The sequence below is a fragment of the Mus musculus genome, chromosome 19 (genome assembly GCF_000001635.26).
Source record: "Mus musculus strain C57BL/6J chromosome 19, GRCm38.p6 C57BL/6J".
In the NCBI taxonomy this organism is placed as follows: Eukaryota; Metazoa; Chordata; class Mammalia; order Rodentia; family Muridae; genus Mus; species Mus musculus.
The window spans coordinates 38,734,725-38,747,556 of record NC_000085.6 but is presented as its reverse complement, the minus strand read 5'-3'; the positions used below and the strand labels follow the sequence as shown (position 1 = coordinate 38,747,556).

General features: G+C 40.4%; 1 protein-coding gene across 6 annotated transcripts in view; it reads right to left on the bottom strand.

Annotated features, from left to right (window-relative positions):
• Plce1 (phospholipase C, epsilon 1) overlaps nucleotides 1–12,832 on the bottom strand; it is a 304,072-nt gene that overhangs the window by 37,549 nt on the left and 253,691 nt on the right. For all 6 annotated transcript variants that reach the window (XM_006527394.3, XM_011247380.2, XM_011247379.2 and 3 more), the window contains 4 exons: nucleotides 11,019–11,126; nucleotides 9,518–9,634; nucleotides 8,151–8,309; nucleotides 1,662–1,791 (listed from right to left, as the gene is read on the bottom strand). In XM_006527394.3, the coding sequence (XP_006527457.1) occupies nucleotides 1,662–1,791; nucleotides 8,151–8,309; nucleotides 9,518–9,634; nucleotides 11,019–11,126 (514 nt within the window). The remainder of the gene's footprint in view (nucleotides 1–1,661; nucleotides 1,792–8,150; nucleotides 8,310–9,517; nucleotides 9,635–11,018; nucleotides 11,127–12,832) is intronic.

The window sequence follows — 12,832 nt, the reverse complement described above, 5'->3', positions numbered from 1 at the left end:
CCAAACCTTGAACATGCATAGGACTAATTTATAAATTCCGTGGGAGAGTAGAGTTAAATTTTACTTCCCTACACAAAACTAAATCAGAACGTTCTTTCTTTCCTCTGTTTAATTTCACTATTTGCAAATAAAAAATACGGAAATGTTAATTTAAAAAGCTCCCTTTCCTGCTTTCAACAGTACAAAAAAAGCCCCAGGGTAATTTATGATGGAGAAAGAATTTATATTACTACAGGAGCAAATAACATCTGGACTGGCTGATTTCATCAGTATAATTTTTCATTTATTCTCTGGGTCCATTTATTTTGCTATGGGGGCATTATCATGGGGGTGGACACGTCAATATGATACTCTACACATTCTTGTGACAAGTTTAGGTCTAGGATGCTAATAACTTGTCTTGACTCCATTCAAATTATTGCCTCGTGGCATTTCCAGTCAAATAAGTGTGCCTTTAGCTGATGGCATGAGATAGTCAGCTATTACGAAGGCTAAATAGTAAATGGTCACTGCTTAGCATTATAGTTTAGGTCAGAACACAACTAGACCGTTACCAGTAATGAGGGCTCTGAACTGAAACATGACTGGAAACAAACTTGAACATGAGAAGCTAATACGAACACGAGAAGCTTAGTGGTCTTTACATCAATGGCAAATGTTTACTAGTGTGGGAACAGCTACACAAGCAGCATGTGTGTGCCAAGGATCACAGGGCCTTTGTTGATACAAGGCATATAAATGCTCTACCACTGAGCCAAACCCTCAGCCCACTATAGAATGCTACATAGGAGATGGAATCAGGAAGACCATGAGTTCCAGGCCAGCCAGGACTAAACAAAGAGACTCTGTCTCATTTAAAAAAAAAAAAAAAAAGGTTTGCGCAATTAGAAACCTTGGTGTTTTCTCATGGGAACACTGATACCTTTTAGAGGGCACCAAAGTAAAAGCCAACTATCAGCAAGATTGCAGGAGAAAACACTGTGTAATCTCCGGCTAATGATACCAATTACAGGCAAGTGAAGCACACACAGACCCCAGTTCTGACTCGAGAAGAATCCTTCACTAGCAACCTTTAGACATCATTCATGTTTTTCTCTCTTGTGGGGCCAGAAGGAAATGACTTGTTGGGTTAGTAATCCGAGAACAGGGAGGAAGGAGAACGAGCCTCTTTCTGGTGCCAGATCCCCAGAGAGACAGCAGAACAGTAATGACACTGTCCCTTGCAGGTGGCATGAGAGAGAGAGAGAGAGAGAGAGAAAGAGAGAGAGAGACTGAACCATCTGCCAAGAGCTTTTACCACTTCAGAAACTCACAGGCTGAAGGTGTGTTTTTCTGTTCTTACCCCCACCCCTACCTCCCCACCCCCACCCCCGCCGCTTCCTCTACAAACTCATTTCTGGAGTGACACCTACACCCCACCCCCTCCCCTTGCTTTCCAAGCGGTTCTTGTCTTCCTAGAGTGTGGCTGTGATACTTAATAGAACCCTGTTCTTCCTCTGTCCTCACTATGTGTCTGGATTCTCAAACCCCTAGACATTATTAAAATCATCTGTATTGCTTATCTATGGAGTTCCAGACTTATTTGGGAAGAAAAACAAAAAAACAAAAACCAATCACGTGAGCACTTCCCCATTCACAGCAGTAGGCTCTGTGTCTCTTACCATCGGACAGGGACTCGTAATCGTAATCATATTCATCCTCCTCATCTTCCTCTTCCTCATTACTGGCAGGTGGCGGGTTGGCATTCCCACCGGTGAAAGCCTGTGCTTGCATGGATGCTAACTGATGAGCCTGAAAGATAGGAACAATTAAAGACTGCACATGCAACTTAGTGAGCTTCTACCCAAACCTTCAAAACTGCTACCAAGTGCTTACCACAGCTGTAAAATCAAATTGCCCTTTCCAGGTTCATTTGTGTGAGAAGAAAATATCTGGATTTAGTGTAAGACAGGCACCAGCTATTAGCTTTGGCTCCTCACTGGGGCCCACAGATAGCTAGAGCCAGGGGTAGCATCTTGGATTCATTTTGTGTCTGGCTTCTTTACTTGGGGTTACCCCACTTTACATGAGTTACTCTGTGTTCCTTGGCATACAGGCATGACAGTCACTCAAGCAGTGTCTGTCTAACCTGTCGCCTATCCTAACCTGTCAAGTCTGAAGGAACGGAGATAAGTCATTATCCTTAGCCTTTCCTTTTAAGTCACCTTAGAGTACAAGAACAAGAGTACCTCATTGAACAGACTCTCCCACCTGCACTCAGATGAGGGTAGTTATCCACAACGGGGAGGCTGCTCCCTGAATCAGCAGTACTCGCCTAAGAATCTCATTCCTTCAGGGATAAGGACTTCTTTGGATCACCTGACAGGTCCAGGACAGAGACCTGTGCACACCTCTCGCCTTCCACTTAAAGCTAATGTCCTGCCTGTGTCCTGAAGATGGGGGTGATGTTAAGGGGTTCCTCCATCCGGCCTTTCTCCCAGGCGGGTGGGGGAGGAATCTCTTCTCATTGCTTTCCACCATTACACATGTTTCTAATTGGCACATAAGGGCCAGTGGTTGAGCTTAGTTTATTGTGGCTGCTGTAGCCCAGGTTTTTTTTTTTGACCCCCAAAACTCTGGATACAGCTGTGTGTGTGCGCGCGTGCATGCCTGTGTGTGCGTGTGTGTATCGGCACCTTTAAAGGAAGAACTTGGGAAGAACTTTTAGAAATAATCACAAGGAACCTGTGTGTGGTATCTGGATTCCTAAACCCTTGAGAAAGTCCTGTAAGAGAAAACCTCTGATGCTTGGAAAACTAGCATTGGTCCCGAGGGACAGAGTGAAACAGCCCATCAGCTTTAGAGCAGGAAGTCTCTGCTAAGACATTAATTTTTTTCCTGTGTTAAAATAATATTGAAAGTCCTCTGACCTTGAGAACAATTCTAGAATCCCTGTGGACAAGCAGACCAGAACAGTTGTAGTTTAGAGAGGACTTTTCAACGGATGCTATCGTTATTGGAACTATAAATCAAAATAACAAAACAGGCTTAGAAATTTTAGGGAACCTGGGGCCGGACAGATGGCTCAGTGGTTAAGAGTGCCTATGTAAAAGGGCTAGGGATACGGCTCAGCAGTTAAAAGCACTTGTTTTGATTTCTGGCACCCACGCAATGCATCACAACTACTCATTCATAGCTCCAGTTCCAGAGGATCTGATGCTCCAGGCATAGACATACACACAAGAAAAACACTCACAGAGAAAATAAGTAAATATGAAATTAGTTTTTGAAAAGTAAGTTTAACGTCAAGGGAGATTTGATACTTCTGACCTCTACAGGTAACTTTGCCTATAATCATGTGCACACACACACACCGCCCCCTCCCACTAAAGATAATAATGATAAATCATTAAAACAAAAATTTGAGGAAATGCGTTAAAAACATATGATAGTGGGTCAAGTGATAGTTTTGAAAAATAGGATGAATAGAAATACTTCTTGCAGATATTACTAACATCTGTGAGACAACAAGAAAACTGTCATTTCTCCTGGTTAAACAAATACACAGGTATTGCCTAAACTACTGTTTTCTTCCTTCTGTATTTATAATCAGAGGAATTGCTAAATTCCAGTGGGAGGTGAACAAAAGTAAAGATATGAGCTTGCAAGATGGCTCTGAAGGTAAACACACTTGGAACACAAACCTGTCAACCTGAACTTGTCCTCAGAACCCAAGAAGAAAGGAAGGAAGAGAAAACTAACTCATGAAGGTTGGTATTTGACCACCACAACATGTGATCTTTCTCTCTCTCTCTCTCCTCTCTCTCTCTCTCTCTCTCTCTCTCTCACACACACACACACACACACACACACACACACACACACACACACGCGTGCGCGCGCGCGCAAACACAGAAAAGGAAAAGCAGGCACCAAGTCCTACCCATAACCAAGAAGCTATTTGTAACTAATATTTGCAAGGAGAGGGAAAATTATTTTCTTTTCAATAGAGTAGTACTGGAGTACTGGGTTTATCAACAACTTCAGGGCACTCTATATGCTTAGAAGTTGGCAACTGATGTGTGTGTGTGACTGGTATCAGTATTTTTTTCTTTTTTTGAAGAGTGAGAAAGAACGTGAAGTTGAATGGATAGATGATTTGGGAGGTGTTAGGAGAGGGGAGAGAATGTGAGTTGTTTTTTAATTTTAGAAAAAAACCAAATGCTGTTCCAGGTACAAGTGAACCCCAAAAGCAAGGCTGTGTATCACTGTAGAGAAATGAGCAGTCAAGCTAAGGTCAAGGAGCAGGAGTCAAGAGGCAAACCATCTAGCAGAACCCTGTGGGAAGTGAAGGAGTGTCACATGTGCAGACAGGAGGCAATGCAGAAGGCCTACTGGCAACAGTGCCACATAGTCACACAGTGGTGTGTTGAAACCCTGAAGTCACACACACACACACACACACACTCACACATATATACACACATATATACAGGCAACTCTCATACAATGCATACACTCACTCATACTCGCACACACATACACACATACACACACTCACGCATGCATACACAGGCACATGCACATATTCACACAATGCATATTCACACACACACACTCACATACACACTCATAAACACACTTACACACATATGCAGACACATGCACATACACAATGCACACTCACACACATACACAAGCAAGTGCTCATAATCACATACATACTCACACACACGTACACAGACACATGCACATACACACATACACAAGCATATACTCACATAATGCACACATGTGCACACACATATATTCACATATATCCACTCAGAAACACATATATACTTGTACACATGTGTATTCAAATGTGCATGCACACACATATAGAATATGAACACAGAGCAGTTTTATTTGGGAAGAGGAAGAGGATAGTAGAAGGTTAGACTCAAGAGAGTAAGGAAGTGTGAAAATAGCACATTGTACATGTGAACAAAACTATAATCATGAAGTCCATCATGCTGTATCATGAGTATATGCTAATAAAACTTCAATTGGCCTCAGAGTGACATAAAATGTTCATGTGTAACATGTAATTATGTTTTTACTTGGGGTGCTGATAAAAGTTATGACTTCTGCTGTCTTGGATGTAATTATAACTTTGTAAGTTTGTTTCTGCACCTAGAACTGTAATTGCACTTCACACAGCCATCTTGATTTAGAGGCCTTGTTTTTCGGTCTGTGAAACACTCAGCATTCTTCCAGATTTCCTTTTATATACATATCATCTGTGATGATCTGCTACACTGTACTTGGTAATACAGTTTGTATTAACTGCTTATTCTAACTTTCTCCTATGCTCCTTATTTTTACAATAAAAAATTTATACAATATTTATCATACATAAAATTGCTTACAATAAAAGTATAATATCTATGGCACATGCCTTTAATCCTAGCACTTGGGAGGCAGAGGCAGGTGGATTTCTGAATTCGAGGCCAGCCTAGTCTACAAAGTGAGTTCCAGGACAGCCAGGGCTATACAGAGAAACCCTGTCGTGAAAAAAAAAGAAAGTATAATATCTAAAAAATAAGCAAATAAGAAGAGGAAGAAGAAAAGGAGGAGGAAGAAGAGGAAGAAGAGGAGGAAGAGGAGGAGGGCGAGAGAGGAAGAGGAGGAGGAAGAAAAAGAAGATGAGGAGGAGGAGGAGGAAGAGGAGGAGGAGCTAGCCTGAGAAAACAATATTCTAGAAGAAATCAGCATTCCCCTCTGGATGGGCAGTCCCTTACCTCTAAGGAAGACCAGCTAGAGTATACATACACACAGGCACTAGCATCTTAGTTAAAGAGTTTCACTACAAAGTCCACAGACAGTTCTATGGTTTTCAGAAACTGAAGCAAAAGTGAGGTCAGGACCATGGTGCTCATGGTGAAGATTTGAAACTTTTGGGCCTTGGGGGAGGAGTTTCGTCTCTGAAACAGATTTATTTGGCTAGCGCAGTGGTTCTCAAGCCTCCTAACACTGTTCCTCATGCCGTGGTGATTCCCCAGTCATAACATTATTCTCATTGCTACTTCATAACTGTAATTTTGCTACTGTTATGAATAATAATGTAAATATTTTTGGAGATAGAGGTTAACCGACAGGGCTTGCGACCCACAGGTTGAGAACCACTGGGCTAGCATATTCCTTTTTAAAGGAGATTGGGCTCTCACGGTGTTTCCCAAGTACCCCTGTTCTTGGGATGAAGTAAGCAACTCTCCCAGCTTTGTTAGTAGCTAGGATTACAAGGACACATAATGGATGCTCCATGGAGATGATACTTTAAATTCTTTTAAAACGATCTGATTAGAGCCATTCAGTCCTGAAGATAGGCACACTCTGGTCGTCACCACTTCCAGCTGGCTCCTTACACTGGTCTTTCCTGCTTGGCTTCCGAAGGTGATGACTACGCAACTCTCGGATTGAGGGTCTATGTGGTTTTTCAGTTGTACAATGCGTACAGAGTACAGAGTACAGAGTACAGAGGCGTCTAGGGATACGTAGGTTCAGGCACTTCTTAATTTAATTAAAAACAATTTTTCTGTGTCAAGGTTTTGACTGCATTTTTTTGTCTGTGTATTATGTATATGCAGTGCCCTCAGAGGCCAGAACAGGGCATCAGAGCTCCTGGGATTGGAGTTACAGCCAGTTGTGAGCTACTGTGTCAGAGCTACAAATGGAACCTGAGTTCTCTGGAAGAGCAGCCAGTGCTCTAAACTGCTGAGCCATCTCTCTGTCATCCCCTTGGGCACGTTTTAAAGGAACCCACTTCTGGACCTTTAGCACCTCTGTGTTTGTATCATTTAAACAATCAGGTTTGCCTGAGGATAAGAGGACAGCTGACTTCTCACCCTTCCTCACTCCCTATACTTCCCTCAAAGTGTTTATCCTGTTTTATTCAGAGAGATGCAACTCTCACCCACTAATCATCTCTGCATGATGCTTGAGGCCCCGTGAAAGGAACACCTAAGAATGTGAAGAGTCTGAAAGAAAGTCCTGAGGATGTAAAGGAGACAAGGAAACACCATTGTATCTACCTAGAAAATACCTTCAAGGACACAGTCACTTCCTCCTCTTTTCCCTAACTTTTTCCTGCTTTCTGTCTATTTGAAGTAAAAATTCAAAATCAAGATGGTTATCATAGGGGTGAGAATACAATGCTTTAATGAATTATTTTTTAAAATCAGACTTTTCAGACAGAAATTAAGTCTAGAGGGAAGAGTGATTGCTTCAGCAGTGAGGCCTATTTTGCATCTAATATTTGAGGGCATGTAGATATAAATAAATGATATCCTAGGATTATACCCTGTAAATGTTTCAACTTGTGATAAGATTTTTAATGTACTTAGGAATGTAAAGTGAGGCTTGGGAGTATAATACTCAAGAGGCTGAGGCAGGAGGACTGCTATGAATTGAAGGTCAGCCAGGGGTATCCAGAAAGATTTGTCTCAAAAAAAAAAAGTTAAACCAATATAACATGTATGAGAGGCTGGACATGGTGATTCACACCTTTGGTAAGAGGATTGGAGCTCTGGGCTAGCCTGGGTCATTAGAACAAGGTACCATAGTTTTTAAAAATGAGACAAAAATATGAGAGCTATATAGGTTTTCAAAATCCTTGATGCTTAAGCAAAAAGAGTTTGAAGACATTTTCTGGAGGAATCTGGACCTATCTTTATAGACTGGAGCTTGAACACTTAACTCTTGCATGATGGAAGAGAAAACGCCCTGTGTTGCCATGTGTCTATGATACACTGGGATCTTAGGGCTGTTTCAGTTCACCCCAGGTCCCACATGCTCTCCCTAAAGAGGACTATGTCACCTGTTATGGGACTATCAACCTTGACGGCTGGCTCCAGAGTTAAGAGTCACGTGTTACTCCACTTAGAACAAAATTAAAAACATGGAGGTATAGTCCACATGGGTACAACTTACAAAATGAAACTGTAGGTTAGTGGAGGAGAGAATCTACGGGTCTATGAATTAGAAATCCCCCAATCAAGTGTATCATTTAAGGAATCTCAGTCTTCAAACGCTGGCTATGACGCAAGTCATCTGAAAAGTCCAAACGACGTGAACTTCCTTGTCCCCGAGCCCACGGCATACTCCTAACCTGCTTAGTCAGAGAGGAGTACCTTTTGTTTTAGGATGTCGACAGGTGTCTGATGGGCCTTTAGCTTCTTGTTTTTAAGGAGTACTTTCCTTCTAAGTTGATCAGGTGAGGGAAGCATTGGGTCATCTGAGAAATCGGTCTCGAATAAGAACTTAGCCACCAGCTTTTCTCCAAACACACTCTACAACGTATAAAAGAAAGCACACCATCAACGCCCTCCACCTCTACCCGATACGTATATTTACAGTTCTTAAGTACACTGGATATCCCAGCCTCGTTGAATTGTTTTAGAAATCCCAGGAAAAGGAACTGAAGAAGAGGTTGTTTCTTCTCCTGGCAGTTTCCCCGCTGGAAGGAAGGGATGTGTTGAGGGCAAAGGGGAAGATCTAGGGCAGACTGGAGAGGGAAGCAGCTGTTATGACTTAGGAAAGTATTCTGGAGTCAGATGTATTAAAAGGAAAGCAAGCCGAGATGGGATGAGCAGCTGCGGCTTAATTTCCAGGAAATTCAGAAACACAGAGCATAGAGACCTGGGAACAGACAGAAGAGATGAGAGGCAACAGGGAGGGAGTATTCATTCCAACCATGGAGTAAGCATAGATGGCATTTTCACAAGGACTTATGAATGCTAGTGCCCGAAGCAGAATGTCTCTCTTAAGGAGACCGTAGGTGGAGGGTAGACACAGGATGACTACTTAAGATAACGATAGAAAATATGGGCAATTTTTATTTCTAGTTATTTTAAAATAAATAAGAACAAAACAAAACAAAACAAACAAACAAAAGCCAGTGTAGAGGCTAAGGCAATATGAAAATTCAAAGTTTTCTTGGTATTCAGACTGGAGTACACTCCCATGTTAGTGGTCTCTTCTTCCATGAGAACTGTATTTCTACAAATGCTTCTGTCACTGGAGAAGGGCGAAGTGTCTTATAGAAATCTGCTCTTTAATCTGACTGCATTAATTTTCCCTTGTATAAGGAATCTTACTATTAATAGAGAAAATATTTTGAATGGTCTAACTTGCTAAATCCCTCTATATAGTTTGGGGCACAACAATGTGACTTTCTCTGAAACAGCTTCGGGTTTTTCATGTACAACTGCCAGGTGACGTCCGGTCTTATCAGGAGCATGGGAGAACTGCTCTATTCTTACCTTCCAAGGCTTCCTGAAAAGGGTCAGGAGACCAGAAAGCAATACCTATATCCTTACAGACAAAAAGGGGGGACCGTCCTAAATAAAATCCAAAGCTCTCTGAGCGTTGTCACTTTTTAGGTCTGTAGAACGCTAACAGTACATGCTTCATGGCTAATGTCCAGCTGTGTTGTGGTCTACATCTGTGTGGGTACCAATAACAACTAAGAGATAATAGTGTCTTAGATGGAGCTAACCTTGAAAATTTCTGCCATTTTTCGTTGTTGAGGCAATGAACAATGGTTCTCAATGGATATGATGATTGGCAGGTCTGAGGTGATGAAGGCACTGCGATCGATGGCTTCCACCACTTCCTGTGAGACCCAAACAGCTCATTAGAGTCAGGCGTCTGTCGGCGTCACCAGAAGGCTGGTCACAGCCACAGAGAGTGTCTTAACTGCTGCAGCCAGCAGGTTCTGGATTAAAGTGGCTTTCATCTTTTCAAAAGTACAGGCATCTCTTTAGATTCATGGGAAATTAATTCCAGAACCTCTGAAGATACTGAAATCTATACGATGCTTAGATCTTACATTTAAGAAAAAAATGGCATAATATTTACATATCATCTCCACACATCTGTCTTCCCACCAACTTCAAATACTTGTCAGATACTTAGAATCCCCAGTACAACGTGAACACATTGGTTCAAAATAATGACAAGAAAAAAAAAGTCTATTCAAATTCATTATACACACAGTTTGACCCCACTTTTGGACCTGTAGTTGTATAGTTGTATCCATGGATGTAGAATCCATTGCTGAGGAGGGCCAAATGTATTTGTAAACTAAGCAAGAAACTAGTACATTTTGTATAAAGACATCAAACTATTCATATTGAGTCTTGTTCCCATACTACAAGGAACAACTATTACTATTTTTAAATGGAAAAAAATCAGTATAGGTTAAGAAAGAATACTGAAAGTAAAAGACATTTTTTTTATAGTATGTGATATAGTGAAGCCCAAGACATATTAAAACATTTAATACTATATTTGGAGCAAAACAGTGCACATCTTTTAATGTGTATCTATAAACATAGCCATTTACTAATATACAATGCAAGAGTTTTATGAACGACAAATAGAAAATGAGTTAAAGAAAAATTCATTTTAGCTACTATCTCATATAATTTCATATAATAGTATTCCTTCCAAGCCTAGCCACAGCTCAGAGAAAAATGATGTTACATAGCTTAAGACCCTCTGAGCGAGGAGTAACTGCATAGCTAAACTAATAAGCTATGTAGATTATAAAATTATCTAATAAGGCCAGTCTTCCGGGAGATCTATCTTCCCAGGTGGAAGTAGTGCTCTCTACTTTATAATGGTGATTACTTAATTATCTTCTGACACATAATATTTTCCTTTGTCAGTAAAGACAGCAGGGTTTATGACCTTTAATTTCTCTAGGAAGAGAACAGCCCCCATTTTTATTTATCATTATACCATGTGAAGATAAATATCAACAATATCATTATGTTCCAACATGAGGTAGCGGTTTTTAAATTTTAGTTGAATAAAGATCTAGTAAGAACTCTAGATCAAATCCTAAAAAAAAGAGCCTGTTCACGTCACTATGTACTGCAAACACTCTGAAAGTCTTCCAGATCTAGGGCAAGGTCCTCAGACTTAAGGTATAGTTTAGTAGAGCAGGTAACTTCAATGAAAAGAATGTCCTGTGATTTGATGGGAAGCATTACCTTGAAGGGGATCTTGGTTGTCAGTGTATGCCCATGATAGATGATGGGCATCCCATCATCCCCGTCCCAGCAGTCCAGCTCTATGCTTCTACATCCTTGCAGGAGGACCTGTGCGATCAATGAATGAATCCATCTCAGATGAGCACTGGGAGAGAAAGCCTCAAACTGAACCAAGCACACAGTTCACATCAGTCAACATTTGTGTTACGAATATTAAATAAAACATAGATATTTGTCATTTTGACCAAAGATCACAATTAATATGGGCTTGGGATAGAAAGAACAAATCAGAGTAAGAAAACTGTTTACTAGAAGTGAAAATTTTGGAAGCTAAAGCAAGTATAAGAACATGACATTTTTCTTTTTAAAAGTGTCCTTCATTCTTTGATATGAAATGTCTAAAAATTAGAAGCCACTCTCTGTGTGTTTCCCCCAGACACAATACCCCAGTCTCATTCCTTCCAAACTCGGCTACAGAATAACAACTGCAACTCCACCCACTACCCCCAGTCTTCTGTGTATCCCATCAACCTCCCCCAACCACCTTCCCCTCACTGTTGGCTGTATCCTATCCCCCATCTCTAGTAGGCCACACCTGCCAGAAAACCAGGTAGGATGTCTGTAGACCTCTTCCAAAGGACAGATAATCCAGATAAAATTAAACAGAAAAATACTGGAGCTAATATGTGTTACAAACCAAAAAGACCTAACATAGATTTACAGAACACATTACCCAAACACAAAAGAATATAACTTCTACTTTGTACCTCATGGGATGTTCTTCAAAATTGCCCACATACTTGGACACAAAGCAAATCTCAACAGATAAGAAAATTGATCACATTCTATCAGACCACTATGAATTAAAGCTGGATATCAACAACAGCAGAAACAACAGAAAACTTAAAAGTTAACAGAAACAAAACAACTCTATACCGAATGAAAAATGGGCAAGGACAGGTAGAAAGAAATTAAAGACTTCCTAGAATTCAATGAAAATGATTACACAGCATACCCAAATTTATGGGAAACAATGAGTACAATGAGGAAAGTTCATAGCACTAAGTACCTACATTTAAAAAAAAATGGAGTGATTTCACCCATATTAGCAACTTAACAGCACACCTGAAAGCTCTGGAACAAAAAAAAGTAAGCATACCCAAGAGGAGTAGATGGCAGGAAATAATCAAACTGAGAGCTGAAATCAATAAAATACAAAGAAAACAATACAAAGAATCAATGAAACAAACAGTTGTTTCTTTGGGGAAATCAACAAGATAGACAAACCCTTATCCAAACTAACTAAAAGTCAGATAAAAATATCCAAATTAATGAAATCAGAAATGAAAAAGGAGACATAACAACAGACACTGAGGGAATCCATAGAATCATAAGAATATACTTGAAAACCCTGTACTCCACCAAGTTGGAAAATCTAAAAGAAACGGATAGTTTTCTCAATTGCTACTTCTTACCAAGCTAAATCTAGATCAGATAAGCACTTTAAATAGACCCATATCCTCGAGTGAAATAGAAGCAGTCATTAAAAGAGTCTCTCAACCAAACCAACCAGCCAAACAAAAATAATGAAACCAAAAAAAAAAAAAAAAAAAAAAAAAAAAAAAGCCCCAGTGCCAGACAGTTTTAGAGCAGAATTCTACCAGACTTTCAGAAAAGTGCTAACGCCAATACTCCTCAGATTATTCCACAAAATAAAAACCGAAGGAAATTGGTTTTAAAGTACCTGAGTTACCCTGATACCCAAACCACATAAAGACTCAACAAATAAAGAGAACTGCAGACCAGTTTCCCTT